This window comes from Engystomops pustulosus, chromosome 4, assembly GCF_040894005.1.
Source record: "Engystomops pustulosus chromosome 4, aEngPut4.maternal, whole genome shotgun sequence".
Classification (NCBI taxonomy): Eukaryota; Metazoa; Chordata; class Amphibia; order Anura; family Leptodactylidae; genus Engystomops; species Engystomops pustulosus.
In genome coordinates, this window is record NC_092414.1 from 13,320,672 (window position 1) to 13,339,467 (window position 18,796).

The window sequence follows — 18,796 nt, forward strand, 5'->3', positions numbered from 1 at the left end:
GCCCGCATGGCGAGACACTGCTTGTACAGCAAAGAAGGTGACCGTTTTGACCCGTAACGAGTCACTTTCTTGCATGGACATCATGACGTGGCTCAGTCGTTATGGTGAGGTTGTACAGGTACCTCAGAAAAACCGCGATGAATTTGGCATTTGGTCTGGGGCCTGGACCTTCATGATGAAGTTGAAGTGTTCAGGTGGCACAGTCGCCCACATTCCTTCTTCAGCCTTTCTTGGGCGGGACAGAATCCTGATTTTCTACCAGGGGCAGCCGAAGGTCTGTCACAGGTGCGGTGACCCCACACACTTTAGCGCCAGCTGCCAAGTGCAGAAGTGCGCTTTGTGTGGTGGGCTAGGTCATCTCGCTGCATCCTGTAAGGACATTAGGTGTAACCTGTGTGGTGAGCTCGGTCACCCTTTCAGCCGTTGTCCTCGCTCCTTTGCCAATGCGGTTGTGACCCCAGTGGAGGAGAGCCATGAGGTTGCTTCTGCTGGGGAAGGTAGCAGCAGAGGTGGAGGAGCTGAGGGGCCTGTGAAGAAAAGTAAGAATAAGTCACCTTCTCAGTTGAGGCGGCTTGAAGCCAGACAAAAAGGGAGAGAACTGGGGAAACCTCAGGTTGCTGGGGTGACCCTTGGTCCTTCCTCAGAGGCTGGTCATGCTACTGAGGCCCTGAGGGATGATGAGTTGGATGAGGAGGTCAGGAGGATGGAGCGCGAGAAAGGTGCCATGTCCTCCACGTCCTCCCATTATGAGAGTATGGATGAGGATAACAGGATTTGGCTAGAAAATAAGCGCAAGCAGAAAAAGAAAAAGCGCGGCGTATCTAAGGTACCTAAGGAAGGGAAAACTTCCTCCCCTCTGGTTGAGCTTTCCAACCAGTTCCTCACCCTCGATGAGATCGCCTCCTCGGAAGGAGAGGCTGAGGGTGGGGTTCTGGAGGTGGCGGCGGAGCAGCCTGCAGGGGGCGCCGAGTCTCTATCCTCTGGGGAAGCCGGGTCCTCAGAGTGGGAGACTGACTCAGAGTCAGGAGACAAGGACGAAGGAGAGGGTGGTCCGGGTGGCTCCTTGGGGGTCAGTAATAACATGGACACCTCGATTTCGTTAAAAAGAAGTTGCCCCAATTCTGAAGGGAAAAGGGAAAAGGGATCATCCTCAGAGGACAGTAGAGGGAAGGGAGGTAGTAAGAAAAAAGCCGTCTAACTCAATCACTCATGATGGCGGCACCCACTCCGTTGACACTGGCGTCCATTAATGTCGCCAGCATTAAGTCTGATGCGGCTAGATTTGCGGCCTTTGATTTTCTCGGCCGCGTTGAAGCCGACATTTTATTTTTGCAGGAGACCAGGCTGCCAGATTTGGCGGCCGTGTTTAAAGCTAAGAGGGAATGGAGACACGGGCCTTCCTATTGGTCTCTTGCGGCCGAGCCGTATAGCAGAGTGGCGGTCCTTTTTACCGCACCGGTAGAATGCCGACGAATTATTGAGTTAGAAATGGGGAGGTGCCTGATCCTGGATGTCCTCATGAAGGGACAAGAACTTCGCCTAATTAACATCTATGGTCCCCAGTCCAAGTGGGACAGGAAGTGTCTCTTTATGAGGATCAAGCCCTACCTTTTTACAAGTCGGCAGGTGGTCTTTGGAGGGGACTTCAATGCTGTCACGAGGTCCCAGGATAGGGGAGGTTCCAGAGACAAGCTGACTTATGATAGCGTCGCTCTTAATAGCATAGCTAGTGAGGCTCGCCTGGTGGATGTCCACATCCGGCACACCCCAGGCCACGCGGGGTTCACCTATTATAGGGGTAGCTGCAGGTCTAGAATAGACAGGTTTTATTTAAAGGAGGAAGCCATCTCTTCAGCAGTGTCTGTTGTTGAGGTGGAGTTCTCCGATCACTGTTTAATTTTGTTTTCTCTGAATGTTACAGAGACCCCCCGGATGGGAAGAGGCTACTGGAAGCTCAATTCGTCTCTCCTGGAAGAAGCAGAGATAAGACAATCCTTTGAGGACTTTCTTCAGAGCCAGGTACCATTGCTGGGCCTTTGTAGCAGTAAGTCAGAGTGGTGGGAGATGCTCAAGAAAAGGGTGGCGAGATTCTTCCGCCAGCTCTCGAGCCTCAGGAGCCTGGACAGGTACCGCCTGTATCAGGGCCTGAGGAGGAAGCTCGAGCATCTCGTCTCGACTGGAGGTAGTCGTGAGGACATCTCCAGAGTGAAATCCTTGCTGAAGAGGTGTCAGTACGATAGACACGCATCTTTGCTTTTTGAGAGGGATTACGGGAAATACCGCTCGCCCGACCCTTACAGAAACTGCAAGATGTCAGTGAATGGTAAAGTTGTCACGGGACTGGTTGACAGTACGGGATCCCTGAAAAGGTCCAGATCAGGGATCCTGGAGGTCGTCAGATCCTTCTACTCGCACCTCTTGGGCAGGAAGGATCTAGATCGGGATGTGATGTCGGCTTTCCTGGCTGAAACTGTCCCTGAGCCGGGAGTAGACCCCTCTCTTGATGTTTTGACAGAGCTGATCAGGGAAGAGGAAGTCAGCCGGGCGATTGAAGGGCTCGCCCTCAAGAAATCGCCAGGTCCGGATGGCTTAACATCCGAGTTTTATAAGACCTTTAAGGACGCCTTGGTTCCCCTCTTGACTGAGGTATTCAATGAGTGTCTTTCCTCGGGCGCTCTGCCGAAGTCAATGAGGAGGTCTGCCCTGATCATCCTGTCAAAGGGTAAGGACCGATCTCGTATTGAGAACTGGCGTCCCATAGCGCTTCTCAATACGGACAGAAAGGTTTTGGCAAAGGTGCTGTTTAATCGGCTGGTGCAGTTTGCACCCCGGCTCCTTTCGGGGACCCAGCACTGCTCTGTTCCAGGCCGCAGTACATTTAGTGCTGTGCTTTGTGTCCGGGAGGCAGTGGAGCAGGGCAGGGCTGGTAACTGGAAGGGGTACTTGCTGTCCTTGGATCAGGCAAAAGCGTTTGATCGGGTTAACCACGAGTACCTCTGGTCTGTCCTTCTGAGGTATGGCCTGCCGGGGGAGTTTGTCAATTGGCTGAAAGTTTTGTACGCAGGGGCAGAGAGTTTCCCGCTTGTGAACGGTTGGATTGGCTGCCCTTTTGAGGTCGGGTCTGGTGTTCGCCAGGGTTGTCCTCTGAGCCCACTTTTATACGTGTTCGCGATTGACCCATTCCTTAGGAGGGTTGATCGTGGGCCGTTGGTGGGAGTCGGGATGGACCAGGCGGCACCGGAAGCCACTCTAAGGGTGGTAGCCTATGCCGATGATGTCACCGTTTTTGTGTCCTCGAGAGGGGAGGCGCAATGGGTGATGTCAGAGGTTGTCTGCTACTCAGAGGCTTCTGGGTCCAAGATCAACCGGGATAAGTGTGAGAGTCTCTGGCTGGGAGAGGGGGATTCAGGGTTTGATCTCCCGGACTCTCTTCCAGGGCCCCAAGACTCTGCCAAAGTTCTCGGCATCGAATTTGGCCAGGGGGATTACCCCATGCAAAACTGGGATGGCAGGCTTAAGATTGCCGCCCAGAAGGTGGACCAGTGGAAGGGTTGGTCTTTGACCCTCAGGGAAAGGGTTAACCTGATCAAAACTTACCTGCTCCCATTGCTGATATATCTGGGCAGTGTGTGCATGTTGCCAGAACCCCTCTGGACTCGAGTGTACAGTCTGTTCTTCCAGCTGTTATGGGGGAATAGGCTGAACCTTATCAAGAGGGAGGTTACTTACCGCACGAGGAGACAAGGAGGGTTGTGTATGGTCAACCCTGTGGTGTTCCTAGTGAATACCTTTCTTAAGATCAATATCGCAAACCTCTGGAAAGAGAGGGCTCCTCCGTGGGTATACTCCTGCAGGGGATGGTTTCGGCCTTTCTTCCAGGAATGGGAGACAGGAGGGCGAGTGAAGGATCTCCGTACACCACATGGGCATCTTCCGGCTTACGCTACCCCGGTTCTGAAGGTGATTCGCCGGTGGGGTCTGGGAATGTGGGAGATCAGGACCATGTCGAGGAAACTCCTTGACAAAAGGGTTCTGTTGACCCATTTCCAGAAGCCTCTGGCCCTCAGGGATTGCCCAAGTCGGGATCTTGGGGTGGGTTTAGGTCTTTTGAATTCCATCAGGATCCCCTTGAAGTTTTGGGACTTGACTTGGCGCTGCTTCCATGGAAAGCTGTGTGTGAGGGACAATCTGAAGTGTAGGAGCTCTGAGGAAAGGGGTTGTCCCCGGGAGGAGTGCGGTGGTCTGCTGGAGAGCATGGACCACTTCCTGCTTCAGTGCCCCTTTAACACAGAGGTGTACAACCGGGTGGGCGCTTCCATCCATTGGCCCGGGTTGGCCGGTCTCTCCTATGCGGAGTGGGCCTATGGAGCATTCAGAGGCCTGGGTGGCCGGGACCGCTGCACGTTATTCCTAGTTAGCCTAGTGGTCAGGTACCACACGTGGAATGCACGGTGTTTAGTGTCGACGCAGCGTAAAATCCTCCCGGTGGATGAGGTGGTTAGGAACATTCTGGGGGACCTGGTGAAGGTGCGCTCTCTGGAGTATGAGAGGCTGGGCACGGGGAGGGCCTCTCTCCTTTGGAGGGGGTTCTCCTTTAGTGTCCCTTAGTCTGTCATCTCCTCTCCTGGTGTTGGGCTGAAGCTGACACTGTAGATTTTTGTTTTGTGTCCTGAGGTTATAGTGATGTAGGGGCTTGCAGGAGCCGAACCTGGGCTTTATGTGGTTGGTTTGTTATATGTTGATATGTTTAATGTGTTTGTATTTTGTGTACAGTGTGTATTTATGTAGTTATAGTTAATGTGTATATAGCTTGGTTGGTTTTGGGGTGTTGGTGTTAGGGTGTTAGGTTGGGAGGGGGGTGGACGGGATTTGGACAATATGATCCTGGGCACTGGTCTGGACTATATAGCGCGAACTTTGGACGTTAGACCAGTGTCTGGGTGGAAGGGTGATGGGCGTGGGATTTAGTTAGTTATATTTAATGTTTTTATTTCCTGTTTGTCTTTTTTTTGCTGTGTATTCTTTAGTTATTTATGGAAAAAAAAAAAAATTATTATAAAAAATTATAAAAAAAAAAAAAAAAAAAATTAGGTGGTGGGATTGGGTGAAGGTTTTGTTTTATAATGCTGATTGTGTGGTGTGTGTGTGTGTGGCTGGGCCAGGAGATTTTCGTAAGTCTCTTTTAGTTTGTATTATTGTTTTGTTATTATTATTATTGTTTTGTTTTGCCAGAAGTTATGGCTTGATTTATGTTTATTGTTGTAATGTTTTTCATTTTTATATATAAAATAAAAGATTTACAGGATGTAACTCAGGATCAGTACAGGATAAGTAATGTCATGTATGTACACAGTGACTGCACCAGCAGCAGATAGTGAGTGCAGCTCTGGGGTATAATACACGATGTAACTCAGGATCAGTACAGGATAAGTAATGACATGTATGTACACAGTGACTGCACCAGCAGCAGATAGTGAGTGCAGCTCTGGGGTATAATACAGGATGTAACTCAGGATCAGTACAGGAGAAGTAATGTCATGTATGTACACAGTGACTGCACCAGCAGCAGAATAGTGAGTGCAGCTCTGGGGAATAATACAGGATGTAACTCAGGATCAGTACAGGAGAAGTAATGTCATGTATGTACACAGTGACTGCACCAGCAGCAGAATAGTGAGTGCGGCTCTGGAGTATAATACAGGATGTAACTCAGGATCAGTACAGGATAAGTAATGTCATGTATGTACACAGTGACTGCACCAGCAGCAGAATAGTGAGTGCAGCTCTGGGGTATAATACAGGATGTAACTCAGGATCAGTACAGGATAAGTAATGTCATGTATGTACACAGTGACTGCACCAGCAGCAGAATAGTGAGTGCAGCTCTGGGGTATAATACAGGATGTAACTCAGGATCAGTACAGGATAAGTAATGTCATGTATGTACACAGTGACTGCACCAGCAGCAGAATAGTGAGTGCAGCTCTGGGGAATAATACAGGATGTAACTCAGGATCAGTACAGGATAAGTAATGTCATGTATGTACACAGTGACTGCACCAGCAGCAGAATAGTGAGTGCAGCTCTGGGGTATAATACAGGATGTAACTCAGGATCAGTACAGGATAAGTAATGTCATGTATGTGCACAGTGACTGCACCAGCAGCAGAATAGTGAGTGCAGCTCTGGAGTATAATACAGGATGTAACTCAGTATCAGAACAGGATAAGTAATGTCATGTATGTACACAGTGACTGCACCAGCAGCAGAATAGTGAGTGCAGCTCTGGAGTATAATACAGGATGTAACTCAGGATCAGTACAGGATAAGTAATGTCATGTATGTACACAGTGACTGCACCAGCAGCAGAATAGTGAGTGCAGCTCTGGGGTATAATACAGGATGTAACTCAGGATCAGTACAGGATAAGTAATGTCATGTATGTACACAGTGACTGCACCAGCAGCAGAATAGTGAGTGCAGCTCTGGGGTATAATACAGGATGTAACTCAGGATCAGTACAGGATAAGTAATGTCATGTATGTACACAGTGACTGCACCAGCAGCAGAATAGTGAGTGCAGCTCTGAGGTATAATACAGGATGTAACTCAGGATCAGTACAGGATAAGTAATGTCATGTATGTACACAGTGACTGCACCAGCAGCAGAATAGTGAGTGCAGCTCTGGAGTATAATACAGGATGTAACTCAGGATCAGTACAGGATAAGTAATGTCATGTATGTACACAGTGACTGCACCAGCAGCAGAATAGTGAGTGCAGCTCTGGGGTATAATACAGGATGTAACTCAGGATCAGTACAGGACACCTCCTCATGCAGGAGACCAGGGGAAATAATACCCACAATGCAACACTTACAGGGCCACATCAGAGAGTGGGTATAGGGGTTAGTCCCATAGGGGCGGGGGGGTCATGCTTGTGTACATACGGGTGGTGTCCTGGGCAGTGTCGGGGCGGAGCGGCCGCTAGTAGGTGGGAGGAGCCTGACAGACAGTAAGTAACATGCAGTTACCTGAGGTTTCTTCACCTTAATGATCCAGCTTGGAGGGACTATGACGGCGGCGTGCGCCCCCAGCGAGCAGGGCTCCTCGATGTGATGTAACAGGAAGCAGGTCACCTTGTTGTGGAACTGGGTGGGAACAGACAAGAGAAGGGGCCTTACCGCAGGAAATACATTCATATCTATAGCGCCACCTATAGGAGCTTAACAAAAGAAGGAGACCAAGAAAATATATTCCAGGATGGCAGCTGTCCTCACACTGCTGTGCTCTGTTTCCTCTGCAGCAGGCGCTTTATACTGTCCCTGGAGAGATGTGTAATTAGACCTTTGTGTATGTTGTTAGTAGCAGCAGGACTGTGATATATGGACTCATATTCCATGATTGTACTGTGGGAATGTCCTCACACTGCTTTGCTCTGTGTTTTCTGCAGCCATTGTTAATTAATTACTGTCCCTGGAGAGATGTGTAATTATACCTTTGTGTATGTTGTTAGTAGCAGCAGGACTGTGATATATGGATTTATATTCCAGGATTGTCCACAGACTGCTGTGCTCTGTGTCCTCTGCAGCAGGTGCTTTATACTGTCCCCAGGGAGATGTGTAATTACACCTTTGTGTATGTTGTTAGTAGCAGCAGGACTGTGATATATGGATTTATATTCCAGGATTGTCCACAGACTGCTGTGCTCTGTGTCCTCTGCAGCAGGCGCTTTATACTGTCCCCGGGGAGATGTGTATTTACACCTTTGTGTATGTTGTTAGTAGTAGCAGGACTGTGATATACGGACTCATATTCCAGGAGTGTACTGGGGGATTGTCCTCACACAACTGTATCCTGTGCTCTGTGCATCCAATGTTTCGTATTGGCCTTGAAGAGATGTGTAGTTAGGCCTTTGTGTATGTTGTTATTAGCAGCAGGACTGTGATATATGGATTCATATTCCAGGATTGTACTGTGGTGTGTCCTCACACTGCTTTGCTCTGTGTTCTCTGCAGCCATTGTTAATTAATTGCTGTCCCTGGAGAGATGTGTAATTATACCTTTGTGTATGTTGTTAGTAGCAGCAGGACTGTGATATATGGATTGTATTGGGATTTATCCTCACAGTGCTGTGATTTCTGCACTTTATCCCCTCAAAACCACTGCCCTCTTCTCCTACTTAAAGTGGTCTTATCAAATCAGAAGTCTACTAAAAGTTTTACTCAGAAGGGACACCACCAGTACAATCCTCGAATAATACATACATCACAGTCCTGCTGCTACCAACAACATACACAAAGGTATGATTACACATCTCTTAAAAAATCCTACACAGAGCACAGCAGTGTGAGAGCAGCAACAATCCAGGAATATTTATTAATATTTCACAGTCCTGCTGCTACTAACAACATTACTCATCTCTCCAGAATCCATTATAAAAAGTGACTGCAAAGAGTACAGAGCACAGCAGTGTGTAAAAGAAGAGAGCACCTTGGAGAGAGCTCAGAACACAGCAGTGATTGGACACATCCCCAATACAAACCTTGGAAAAATGAATTAATATTTCACAGCACTGCTGCTCCTAACATCATTACACATCTCTCCAGGATGCATAACAAAAAGTGACTGTAAAGAGTACAGAGCACAGCCGTGCATGAAAGAAGGGAGCACCTCAGAGAGAGCTAAGAGCACAGCAGTGTGAGGGCACACCCCCATTACAATCCTGGAAAAATGAATTAATATTTCACAGTCCTGCTGCTACTAACAAGATAATCAAATCAATGCATTCCAGAGCTGCTGATTTACATTGCCAAAAGAGAAACAGGTAGGTACAGGGGGGCATTCAGGGGGGCAATGTACAATGGGGGAACGGGTCATGGGAAGGGCAGAATTTTAGTATGCAGTGGGCCCTGGGAGGGTCATTACATTAGGGGTGGAGGAAGTGATATATTTATTCATACATTCCCAGGAGGAGTAACAGAGGAACGGTACAATGTAAACATAATGAACTGGTAAATTCTGGGCGCTGTAGAGGTGTTATATGAGTAACAGTGAGTGCACCGGGTGGCGCCGGCTATATATAGTGCCAGGAGTTACGCGCTGACTGTGTACAATGGGATTTTTCTTGGCGCAGCGGCACAATACACGCTAATTATAGAGCGGCAGCGGAGCCTGACATGACTAATAGCACCGGCACACTATCATTACACCGCATGGCCTGCCGTAATGCCGGGGTATATAGCGCTGCCGATCCCCGCGCACCGTCTGGAAGACACCTGCCTTTAACATGATACTAATCTCTTAGGCACTTCTTTTCGGTATCCCTTTAAGGACGGGGCAGCAAAGGTTGTGCCTGGCAGTGCATTTTATCCCTATTCAAGGCAGCTGAACTGTAATACCAAGTACTGCCTATAGACAGAGGTGGCGCTGTTGCTAAAAAAAAAATAGCAGATTTAATTTCCTAGTCCCTTTTAAGCATTCCCTTTAAAGAGGACTCTCCACCAACTGATACATGTGAAGATAACCATCTACATTGTGTAGTCGACGTTTCAAAGATTCAGGGGCACTTTGAATTTTCTTTCTAGTCCCCACGGATGCGTAGATATCAGTCCCAGTATCTGACCATTATAATCCTCTCCACGGTCAGAGAGGAGGAGCTGGAGCAGAGGAGGGGCGTGTGTTATGGTTATCTTCCACTTGTCAGAGAAGATTATCCAAACCTTACTTTTTCTAAACCACGCCCATTTCCCCACCCGCAAGCAAATTATAATATTAACCTTAATAGCCCCTACATAGAATAAAGCCCCCCTTAATGTGGCCAACCCCCCTATAATAGCCCATAATGCAACTCTGCAACGTATAAAACCCCTCTTTCATTTTATTCTCCCTTTACATTTAGTTTTCCACTTTTATTTATCTCCCCAAACTTACACATAAATCTATCTGTACACCTACCCTCCTCACATGGTGTGGTCCTCCAGTCCTCCAGCCTCCTCCTGTCCACCAGCCTCCTCGTGTAGCCTCCTGTCCACCAGCCTCCTCCTGTAGCCTCCTGTCCTGCAGCCTCCTCCTGTAGCCTCCTGTCCTCCAGCCTCCTCCTGTAGCCTCCTGTCCTCCAGCCTCCTCCTGTAGCCCCCTGTCCTCCAGCCTCCTCCTGTAGCCTCCTGTCCTCCAGCCTCCTCCTGTAGCCCCCTGTCCTCCAGCCTCCTCCTGTAGCCTCCTGTCCTCCAGCCTCCTCCTGTAGCCCCCTGTCCTCCAGCCTCCTCCTGTAGCCCCCTGTCCTCCAGCCTCCTCCTGTAGCCTCCTGTCCTCCAGCCTCCTCCTGTAGCCCCCTGTCCTCCAGCCTCCTCCTGTAGCCTCCTGTCCTCCAGCCTCCTCCTGTAGCCCCCTGTCCTCCAGCCTCCTCCTGTAGCCTCCTGTCCTCCAGCCTCCTCCTGTAGCCTCCTGTCCTCCAGCCTCCTCCTGTAGCCTCCTGTCCTCCAGCCTCCTCCTGTCCTCCAGCCTCCTCCTGTAGCCTCCTGTCCTCCAGCCTCCTCCTGTAGCCCCCTGTCCTCCAGCCTCCTCCTGTAGCCTCCTGTCCTCCAGCCTCCTCTTGTAGTCTCCTGTCCTCCAGCCTCCTCCTGTAGCCCCCTGTCCTCCATCCTCCTACTGTAGCCTCCTGTCCTCCAGCCTCCTCCTGTAGCCTCCTGTCCACCAGCCTCCTCCTGTAGCCTCCTGTCCTCCAGCCTCCTCCTGTAGCCTCCTGTCCTCCAGCCTCCTCCTGTAGCCCCCTGTCCTCCAGCCTCCTCCTGTAGCCTCCTGTCCTCCAGCCTCCTCCTGTAGCCCCCTGTCCTCCAGCCTCCTCCTGTAGCCTCCTGTCCTCCAGCCTCCTCCTGTAGCCCCCTGTCCTCCAGCCTCCTCCTGTAGCCCCCTGTCCTCCAGCCTCCTCCTGTAGCCCCCTGTCCTCCAGCCTCCTCCTGTAGCCTCCTGTCCTCCAGCCTCCTCCTGTAGCCCCCTGTCCTCCAGCCTCCTCCTGTAGCCTCCTGTCCTCCAGCCTCCTCCTGTAGCCCCCTGTCCTCCAGCCTCCTCCTGTAGCCTCCTGTCCTCCAGCCTCCTCCTGTAGCCTCCTGTCCTCCAGCCTCCTCCTGTAGCCTCCTGTCCTCCAGCCTCCTCCTGTAGCCTCCTGTCCTCCAGCCTCCTCCTGTAGCCCCCTGTCCTCCAGCCTCCTCCTGTAGCCTCCTGTCCTCCAGCCTCCTCTTGTAGTCTCCTGTCCTCCAGCCTCCTCCTGTAGCCCCCTGTCCTCCATCCTCCTACTGTAGCCTCCTGTCCTCCAGCCTCCTCCTGTAGCCCCCTGTCCTCCAGCCTCCTCCTGTAGCCTCCTGTCCTCCAGCCTCCTCTTGTAGTCTCCTGTCCTCCAGCCTCCTCCTGTAGCCCCCTGTCCTCCATCCTCCTACTGTAGCCTCCTTTCCTCTAGCCTCCTCTTGTAGTCTCCTGTCCTCCATCCTCCTCCTGTAGCCCCCTGTCCTTCATCCTCCTACTGTAGCCCCCTGTCCTCCAGCCTCCTCCTGTAGTCTCCTGTTCTCCAGCCTCCTCCTGTAGCCTCCTGTCCTCCAGCCTCCTCCTGTAGCCTCCTGTCCTCCAGCCTCCTCCTGTAGCCTCCTGTCCTCCAGCCTCCCACTGTAGCCTCCTGTCCTCCAGCCTCCTCCTGTAGCCTCCTGTCCTCCAGCCTCCTCTTGTAGCCTCCTGTCCTGCATCCTCCTCCTGTAGCCTCCTGTCCACCAGCCTCCTCCTGTAGCCTCCTGTCCTCCAACCTCCTCCTGTGCCCAACTCTCCTCCATCCTCCTCCTGTAGCCTCCTGATCTCCAGCCTCCTCTTGTGGACTCCTGTCCACCAGCCTCCTCTTGTGGACTCCTGTCCTCCAGCCTCCTCTTGTGGACTCCTGTCCCCCAGCTTCCTCCTGTAGCCTCCTGTCCTCCTGTGCCCCCCTGTCCCCCAGCCTCCCCCTGTAGCCTCCTGTACTCCAGCCCCCCCAGCCTCCTGTCCTCCAGCCTCCTCCTGTGCCCTCCTGTCTTCCAGCCTCCTCCTGTGCCCTCCTATCCTCTATCTTCCTCCTGTAGCCTCCTGTCCTCCAGCCTCCTCCTGTGCCCTCCTGTCCTCCAGCCTTCTTCTGTAGCTCCTGTCCTCCAGCCTCCTCCTGTCCTCCAGCCTCCTCCTGTCCTCCATCCTCCTCCTGTCCTCCAGCCTCCCCTCCCAGCCTCCTGTCCTCTAGCCTCCTCCTATAGCCTCCAGCCTCCTCCTGTAGCCTCCTATCCTCTATCCTCCTCCTGTAGCCTCCTGTCCTCTAGCCGCCTCCTGTAGCCTCCTGTCCTCCAGCCTCCTCCTATTGTGGCCTCCTGTCCTCTATCCTCCTCTTCCCGTGTTCCCCTAGCCTACTCCCCCTGTGGGTAATAAAAAAAAAAAAAAACCTTGTTCCCCCACAGTCACTCTCTCTTCTTCTGGGCTCGGACTGACTTCCGGAGAGGGCTGGCACAGCCAAGGCGCAGAGCTACCTCCTCACATTTCTCGTGCAGACATGATGTGACTTGGTAGCAGTGGCTGATCCCGCCTCCTCCTGGCCCTGATGCTTCATATGTTTTGTGCGAATACACAGGACCAGGAGGAGGCAGGACAAACGAGGGGATAATGGGGGAGCCCAGAACAATCTCCCACCTGCCTGTGACAGCAGGACAGCACCCAAAAAACGGGACTGTCCCGCTGAATCCGGGACGGTTGGGAGGTTTGCCTATGACCCCTCCCAGAACCTTCTGACAGTGGAGAGGAGTACAAAGGTCAGATTCTGGGGGGAGGGGTGTGTGTATAATGATAACCTGCTTCTCCACTGTCAGAGAGGAGGATTATAACGGTTAGATACTGCGACTGATATCTCATCAACCGTGGGGGCTTCTGAAGCTGTGTAAGAGCCCCTACAACATGGAATGTTCATCTTCTAGTGTATGAGGTTGTGCAAAGTCGACTAATAATGAGTCATGTGATGTCAGCAGCCAATCAGAGTCTACTAAATTAATGCCATAATCGCTAAGGTGCATGTCATGTGATCGCTATAACCACTGACTTGGCACCAAAGTCACATGGCACAAGCAGAGACTGGCAGGACTAATAGCAGCACTGACAGGTGTGAATAGGGATCAAAACCAAGATCACAGAGGGAAAAGAGATCATCACATTAATGGAATTTTTAAGTGTCACAGATCCCCGGTATTAGTTTATCTTACCGCCAGCTTACACCACGAGCAGCTGATAGCCACAATCTCCTTACTGTGGAACGAGAACTTCTGCTGAAAACCCTGCAGATAAGGAGAGAGGAACCGAGATCAGGACGATACCGAGGAAACCCGATCTCCATCAGCATGTGGCTTCTCAGGCCAGCAACACATATACATGCAAACTGTGCTCCACTGCCGAGCATTCTGGGTATTATAGCAGTTATATTCCTGTACATAGGGGGCAGTATTATAGTAGTTATATTCTTGTACATAGGGGCAGTATTATAGTAGTTATATTCTTGTACATAGGGGGCAGTATTATAGTAGTTATATTCTTGTACATAGGGGGCAGTATTATAGTAGTTATATTCCTGTACATAGGGGGCAGTATTATAGTAGTTATATTCCTGTACATAGGGGCAGTATTATAGTAGTTATATTCTTGTACATAGGGGGCAGTATTATAGTAGTTATATTCTTGTACATAGGGGGCAGTATTATAGTAGTTATATTCTTGTACATAGGAAGCAGTATTATAGTAGTTATATTCCTGTACATAGGGGCAGTATTATAGTAGTTATATTCTTGTACATAGGGGGCAGTATTATAGTAGTTATATTCCTGTACATAGGGGGCAGTATTATAGTAGTTATATTCCTGTACATAGGGGGCAGTATTATAGTAGTTATATTCTTGTACATAGGGGGCAGTATAATAGTAGTTATATTCCTGTACATAGGGGGCAGTATAATAGTAGTTATATTCCTGTACATAGGGGGCAGTATTATAGTAGTTATATTCTTGTACGTAGGGGGCAGTATTATAGTAGTTATATTCTTGTACATAGGAAGCAGTATTATAGTAGTTATATTCTTGTACATAGGGGGCAGTATTATAGTAGTTATATTCTTGTACATAGGGGGCAGTATTATAGTAGTTATATTCTTGTACATAGGGGGCAGTATTATAGTAGTTATATTCCTGTACATAGGGGGCAGTATTATAGTAGTTATATTCTTGTACATAGGGGGCAGTATTATAGTAGTTATATTCTTGTACATAGGGGGCAGTATTATAGTAGTTATATTCCTGTACATAGGGGGCAGTATTATAGTAGTTATATTCTTGTACATAGGGGGCAGTATAATAGTAGTTATATTCCTGTACATAGGGGGCAGTATACTAGTAGTTATATTCCTGTACATAGGGGGCAGTATTATAGTAGTTATATTCTTGTACATAGGGGGCAGTATTATAGTAGTTATATTCTTGTACATAGGAAGCAGTATTATAGTAGTTATATTCTTGTACATAGGGGGCAGTATTATAGTAGTTATATTCTTGTACATAGGGGGCAGTATTATAGTAGTTATATTCTTGTACATAGGGGGCAGTATTATAGTAGTTATATTCCTGTACATAGGGGGCAGTATTATAGTAGTTATATTCCTGTACATAGGGGGCAGTATTATAGTAGTTATATTCCTGTACATAGGGGGCAGTATTATAGTATTTATATTCTTGTACATAGGGGGCAGTATTATAGTAGTTATATTCTTGTACATAGGGGGCAGTATTATAGTAGTTATATTCCTGTACATAGGGGGCAGTATTATAGTAGTTATATTCCTGTACATAGGGGGCAGTATTATAGTAGTTATATTCCTGTACATAGGGGGCAGTATTATAGTAGTTATATTCTTGTACATAGGGGGCAGTATTATAGTAGTTATATTCTTGTACATAGGGGGCAGTATTATAGTAGTTATATTCCTGTACATAGGGGCAGTATTATAGTAGTTATATTCTTGTACATAGGGGGCAGTATTATAGTAGTTATATTCTTGTACATAGGGGGCAGTATTATAGTAGTTATATTCTTGTACATAGGGGGCAGTATTATAGTAGTTATATTCTTGTACATAGGGGGCAGTATTATAGTAGTTATAGTCTTGTACATAGAGGGCAGTATTATAGTAGTTATATTCTTGTACATAGGGGGCAATATTATAGTAGTTATATTCCTGTACATAGGGGGCAGTATTATAGTAGTTATATTCCTGTACATAGGGGGCAGTATTATAGTAGTCATATTCCTGTACATAGGGGGCAGTATTATAGTAGTTATATTCTTGTACATAGGGGGCAGTATTATGGTAGTTATATTCTTGTACATAGGGGGCAGTATTATAGCAGTTATATTCCTGTACATAGGGGGCAGTATTATAGTAGTTATATTCTTGTACATAGGGGGATAGTATTATAGTAGTTATATTCTTGTACATAGGGGGCAGTATTATAGTAGTTATATTCTTGTACATAGGGGGCAGTATTATAGTAGTTATATTCTTGTACATAGGGGGCAGTATTATAGTAGTTATATTCCTGTACATAGGGGGCAGTATTATAGTAGTTATATTCCTGTACATAGGGGGCAGTATTATAGTAGTTATATTCCTGTACATAGGGGGATAGTATTATAGTAGTTATATTCTTGTACATAGGGGGCAGTATTATAGTAGTTATATTCATGTACATAGGGGGCAGTATTATAGTAGTTATATTCTTGTACATAGGAGGCAGTATTATAGTAGTTATATTCTTGTACATAGGGGGCAGTATTATAGTAGTTATATTCCTGTACATAGGGGGCAGTATTATAGTAGTTATATTCTTGTACATGGGGGGCAGTATTATAGTAGTTATATTCTTGTACATAGGGGGCAGTATTATAGTAGTTATATTCTTGTACATAGGGGGAAGTATTATAGTAGTTATATTCCTGTACATAGGGGGCAGTATTATAGTAGTTATATTCTTGTACATAGGGGGCAGTATTATAGTAGTTATATTCTTACCTTCCCGCAGTGCTTGCATTTCCCCTCTTGCCGCCGGCGGTGTACCCAGTGATGCCTCACCAAATTCTGCTGGTTAGAACAACAAGAAAAATGTCTGACCTGAGAAAAAACCATTAGAGCGTGGGTCAGGCCGGATATCCAGGGTGGGCATTGGCAGCAACACAGAGAAGCGGAGACAGAGGCTTAAGGGGCGACACCACCCACAACACAGAATTATTTTTGTTATGATGCAGTGACACATAACCCTGTGCCCGTGTTACGGATTCGGGGAGGGTGGGACAGCAGCAAGACAGGAACATGTGTTCTGGGTAACATGAATGTGGTGGTGCTCTAGTGACAGTAGATGGCAGCATTGTACAGGAAGTAGTATTGTGGTTTTTGGGTCTTTGCTGGTTAGGGGGGTGTATATGGAGGGCTCCTCACCCAGGTCACTCACAGGGGGCACATACTTACCTCTCGTGGAGCTCGGGACGTCAGATCACGGAAAGTTGGTTTACACCTAAAATTAATCTGAAGAAAAAACAAAACGAAAAAAAAAAGAGACAACAAAATGTTTTTCAGCAGCTTCTCGGAGGGTCAGATTCCGCCCACCACTTATTATGTTACAATGTGCAGTTTTTATTACTTTCACATTTTTATTTTTTTAAAAACGTTTTCATGTTTGGCCCTGCAGATGGCGCCAACCTACCTTCTCCAGCTGGTCCATGCAGGCGGCGTGGACCACGATCTTGCACGCCGCGCACTTTCTCCGTACGGCTGATTTCTAACGAGACAAGAAAGGGAGTTAGTAAGCGACCTAGAGAGCGCCAGGCAGTGCCCAGATAATTATCCAAAGATTTACTAGAGAGCGCCAGGCAGTGCCCAGATAATTATCCAAAGATTTACTAGAGAGCGCCAGGCAGTGCCCAGATAATTATCCAAAGATTTACTAGAGAGCGCCAGGCAGTGCCCAGATAATTATCCAAAGATTTACTAGAGAGCGCCAGGCAGTGCCCAGATAATTATCCAAAGATTTACTAGAGAGCGCCAGGCAGTGCCCAGATAATTATCCAAAGATTTACTAGAGAGCGCCAGGCAGTGCCCAGATAATTATCCAAAGATTTACTAGACAGCGCCAGGCAGTGCCCAGATAATTATCCAAAGATTTACTAGAGAGCGCCAGGCAGTGCCCAGATAATTATCCAAAGATTTACTAGAGAGCGCCAGGCAGTGCCCAGATAATTATCCAAAGATTTACTAGCGAGCGCCAGGCAGTGCCCAGATAATTATCCAAAGATTTACTAGAGAGCGCCAGGCAGTGCCCAGATAATTATCCAAAGATTTACTAGAGAGCGCCAGGCAGTGCCCAGATAATTATCCAAATATTTACTAGAGAGCACCAGGCAGTGCCCAGATAATTATCCAAAGATTTACTAGAGAGCACCAGGCAGTGCCCAGATAATTATCCAAAGATATACTAGAGAGCGCCAGGCAGTGCCCAGATAATTATCCAAAGATTTACTAGAGAGCGCCAGGCAGTGCCCAGATAATTATCCAAAGATTTACTAGAGAGCGCCAGGCAGTGCCCAGATAATTATCCAAAGATTTACTAGAGAGCGCCAGGCAGTGCCCAGATAATTATCCAAAGATTTACTAGAGAGCGCCAGGCAATGCCCAGATAATTATCCAAAGATTTACTAGAGAGCGCCAGGCAATGCCCAGATAATTATCCAAAGATTTACTAGACAGCGCCAGGCAGTGCCCAGATACTTATCCAAAGATTTACGAGAGAGAGCGCCAGGCAATGCCCAGATAATTATCCAAAGATTTACTAGAGAGCGCCAGGCAGTGCCCAGATAATTATCCAAAGATTTACTAGACAGCGCCAGGCAGTGCCCAGATAATTATCCAAAGATTTACTAGAGAGCGCCATGCAGTGCCCAGATACTTATCCAAAGATTTACGAGAGAGAGCGCCAGGCAATGCCCAGATAATTATCCAAAGATTTACTAGAGAGCACCAGGCAGTGCCCAGATAATTATCCAAAGATTTACTAGACAGCGCCAGGCGGTGCCCAGATAATTATCCAAAGATTTACTAGAGAGCGCCAGGCAGTGCCCAGATAATTATCCAAAGATTTACTAGAGAGCGCCAGGCAGTGCCCAGATATATTATCCAAAGATTTACTAGAGAGCGCCAGGCAGTGCCCAGATAATTATCCAAAGATTTACTAGAGAGCGCCAGGCAGTGCCCAGATAATTATCCAAAGATTTACTAGAGTGCGCCAGGCAGTGCCCAGATATATTATCCAAAGATTTACTAGAGAGCGCCAGGCAGTGCCCAGATAATTATCCAAAGATTTACTAGAGAGCACCAGGCAGTGCCCAGATAATTATCCAAAGATTTACTAGAGAGCGCCAGGCAGTGCCCAGATAATTATCCAAAGATTTACTAGAGAGCGCCAGGCAGTGCCCAGATAATTATCCAAAGATTTACTAGAGAGCGCCAGGCAGTGCCCAGATAATTATCCAAAGATTTACTAGAGAGCGCCAGGCAGTGCCCAGATAATTATCCAAAGATTTACTAGAGAGCGCCAGGCAGTGCCCAGATAATTATCCAAAGATTTACTAGAGAGCGCCAGGCAGTGCCCAGATAATTATCCAAAGATTTACTAGAGAGCGCCAGGCAGTGCCCAGATAAGTTATGCAAAGATTTA

At 48.1% G+C, this 18,796-nt stretch overlaps 1 protein-coding gene across 10 annotated transcripts in view; it reads right to left on the reverse strand.

Annotated features, from left to right (window-relative positions):
* Positions 1-18,796, reverse strand: part of DGKI (diacylglycerol kinase iota) — a 223,620-nt gene that overhangs the window by 108,842 nt on the left and 95,982 nt on the right. For 4 of the 10 annotated variants that reach the window (XM_072145181.1, XM_072145183.1, XM_072145174.1 and 1 more), the window contains exons 4-8: positions 16,790-16,864; positions 16,555-16,611; positions 16,102-16,200; positions 13,253-13,324; positions 7,034-7,150 (exon numbers count right to left, since the gene is read on the reverse strand). In XM_072145181.1, coding sequence (XP_072001282.1) covers positions 7,034-7,150; positions 13,253-13,324; positions 16,102-16,200; positions 16,555-16,611; positions 16,790-16,864 — 420 coding nt within the window. The remainder of the gene's footprint in view (positions 1-7,033; positions 7,151-13,252; positions 13,325-16,101; positions 16,201-16,554; positions 16,612-16,789; positions 16,865-18,796) is intronic. The other 6 variants (XM_072145184.1, XM_072145182.1, XM_072145177.1 and 3 more) reach the window with 3 other exon arrangements.